The 2,382-nt window shown below is 32.8% G+C and overlaps 1 protein-coding gene across 1 annotated transcript; it reads right to left on the bottom strand.

The window, feature by feature from the left end:
• Positions 1 to 236: 236 nt before the first annotated feature.
• On the bottom strand, positions 237 to 1,402 carry LOC126882574 (uncharacterized). The gene is made up of 2 exons (XM_050647546.1): positions 1,070 to 1,402; positions 237 to 468 (listed from the first exon to the last, which is right to left on the bottom strand). Exons 1-2 carry the CDS (start codon positions 1,213 to 1,215, stop codon positions 237 to 239), a joined length of 378 nt encoding a protein of 125 aa, XP_050503503.1. The 5' UTR covers positions 1,216 to 1,402.
• Between the last annotated feature and the right edge of the window lie 980 nt (positions 1,403 to 2,382).

Here is a 2,382-nt window from a genome sequence, read left to right as displayed (position 1 = left end):
AATATTTGGAAAGTAAATCTTCTTTTATACTTTAAGTAAATAAAATTGTAAAAGAATTGTATCTATCTACCATTTTTGTTAAAAATGCATCTATATCAGTGTGTTTACGAAAAAACTTTTATTTCGTTCTAAACGGGTACAAACAATTGTTTTATAATTTTACTTACTCTATTTTATTTACCATAAAAAATATAGGTATCAATTTCCCATTAACTAATAGTTTTTTAACTTTTAAACTATTTACCATTAATTGTAGGGGATCTTTTCTCGATGGTGTAGAAGTCGTATATAATATTTCTGATGGTTTTCACTTGTCCACTGCGCAATTCAATTTTTTTGGAACGACGTTTTCTTTTTGGACTTTTAAAAGATAAACTAGTCGCTCCATTTTTATTTACGTCTCTACCTTCTTTTCTTATTTTGGTTAAGGTGTTTTTGCTTATACCCGTCGCTGCTAGAATCCTATCCCTACAATTACCAATGTTAAATGTTACTAAACGAAAATATTGCGAAAAAAATTGCAAAAGATTGGCGTGAAAGAAGAAACAATGCCTAAAAACTTGTGTATTTGATCAGAGCATCCTTCCTGTTAGGACGTATGGCTCATAAACATGGACATTAACAAAGGCCAACATAAGCAAAATAGAAAGGACTCACAGAAAATATCTATTGTATTAATTCATGTTTTATTCCATGTTGGGAATAACACTTCAACACAGAAAACTAACAAATGGATAAGAGACAAAACAAACGTAAAAAATGTAACTGAGCATATTCAAGGTTAAAGTGGAGATTTGCAGGCCACAATGCGAGACAGGAAGATAAAAGATGGAATGCTGAAATACAAAACAGGAGACCGTGGACGCAGCTGCAGGAACTCACGGGAAAGCGCAGCCAAGGACAGACAGATATGGAAAGATTTGGGGAAAGCCTATGTCCAAAGGTGGATAAAAATGGGCTAAAGAAGAAGAAGAATCTGATGAAACTTCATAAATACAATTATAATAAGAAAATAAGAATAATAGTAACTTTAATATCAAGAAAATAAAATGTCATTAACAATACTTACGTCAATTTACTTAAAGGTATTAACAGGTTTTCGGTTGTTTTGAAATGTGCTGCCTCTTGTTCCATAAATGTAGTAACATTATAAATGATTGCCTTTGCTTGGCTATTCAATCCCAGCCCTTTGATTCCTATCTTTTTATGAGGCATATTGTTAAATAACTAATAACTTAACGCACTAGAGATACACTAAATGTCTTAATAATACACTAATTACTACTACTAATATACCAAACACTAAGCTAAAAACTATTAATAAAATATCCAACACGATCAAACAAATAAGTTAAACACTCTCTGCGATACGTAATGCACTTCTAACTACGACACTGGCAATCAGCAAACTGGCCGTTTCCATGGTAACGCTAGTAAACAAGAACTACTGCGCATCATCGAGTTTTGAATCATATTCCCAAACTTATGTTTGTCCCAGTCTAGTGGAGCCCAGAGCTGTCGCTACAAGACTGGAGAATCTCGGTTCACTGGCCTCCTTAAATATCCCTCTTCCTGTGCTGTTTCAGAGAAGTGGAAATGAGTGGAGTATCTGCGCGGACTGTGGAACTCGTACGGTTCTAGTGTTGGTGAGAGTTCGCGGCGTATCATTACAATGGTGTTATTTAGCCACATACGTAGGTATACAGTGCCAGCAAAAAAACCTGTATAAAGTGAATAAGGCGCATAAATCAGAATAATCATTTATTTAATTTTGCAAATTAACACTTTGTCTTATCAATTTACTATTTTAGTATACACCATTTTAGTATAGTCAACACCACCTGAAATAAAATACATAGGGAAAAGTGGTTTCGCAATTTTTGAAGTGGATAATTGACAATAAGGTAAACAGTTTTTCCGAAACTGTTTTACTTCTTTATTTAGACGGGATATGTAAAAAATATTGTGAATGATCCTAGAAAAAATCACGTTTACTACCCGCATTTTATTAACATTATGATGCTCCTATTCTATACAACATTCACCGCTATGCGAATGTCGTATCGTTCATATTCGCATCATAATGATTATTATTAAATGCTCGTTGTATAATATACTAATAAACTTGAGAACTAAGGCTTGTAGAAATTGTTTTTCTGCACCGTAATGTGTAACCAAAGCATGCGAACACAAGCCTTGAATTCCAGGTCATCTACTGTCGAAAATTCATCTTGTTCGTATCATCTTTAGAGCTTCAATAGCATTTTCGTTTCTGACGACTAGACTATACGAAAAGAACTAATTATTTAATTTAAATACTAACGCATACAATTTTTAAATTTTATTAAACGACAAACTAAGTTTTCAATTTAATAATACATT

This window comes from Diabrotica virgifera, chromosome 3 (genome assembly GCF_917563875.1).
Source record: "Diabrotica virgifera virgifera chromosome 3, PGI_DIABVI_V3a".
In the NCBI taxonomy this organism is placed as follows: Eukaryota; Metazoa; Arthropoda; class Insecta; order Coleoptera; family Chrysomelidae; genus Diabrotica; species Diabrotica virgifera.
The sequence above is the reverse complement of the archived record's forward strand: the minus strand, read 5'-3'. Positions and strand labels throughout refer to the sequence as shown.

Excerpts from the sequence above, each read along its gene's own strand:
- LOC126882574 (XM_050647546.1), bottom strand. The coding sequence starts at position 1,215 with ATGCCTCATAAAAAGATAGGAATCAAAGGGCTGGGATTGAATAGCCAA. Across the intron at positions 469-1,069 it reads ATACCTTTAAGTAAATTGAC|GGATAGGATTCTAGCAGCGA; the intron begins GTAAGTATTGTT and ends TGGTAATTGTAG.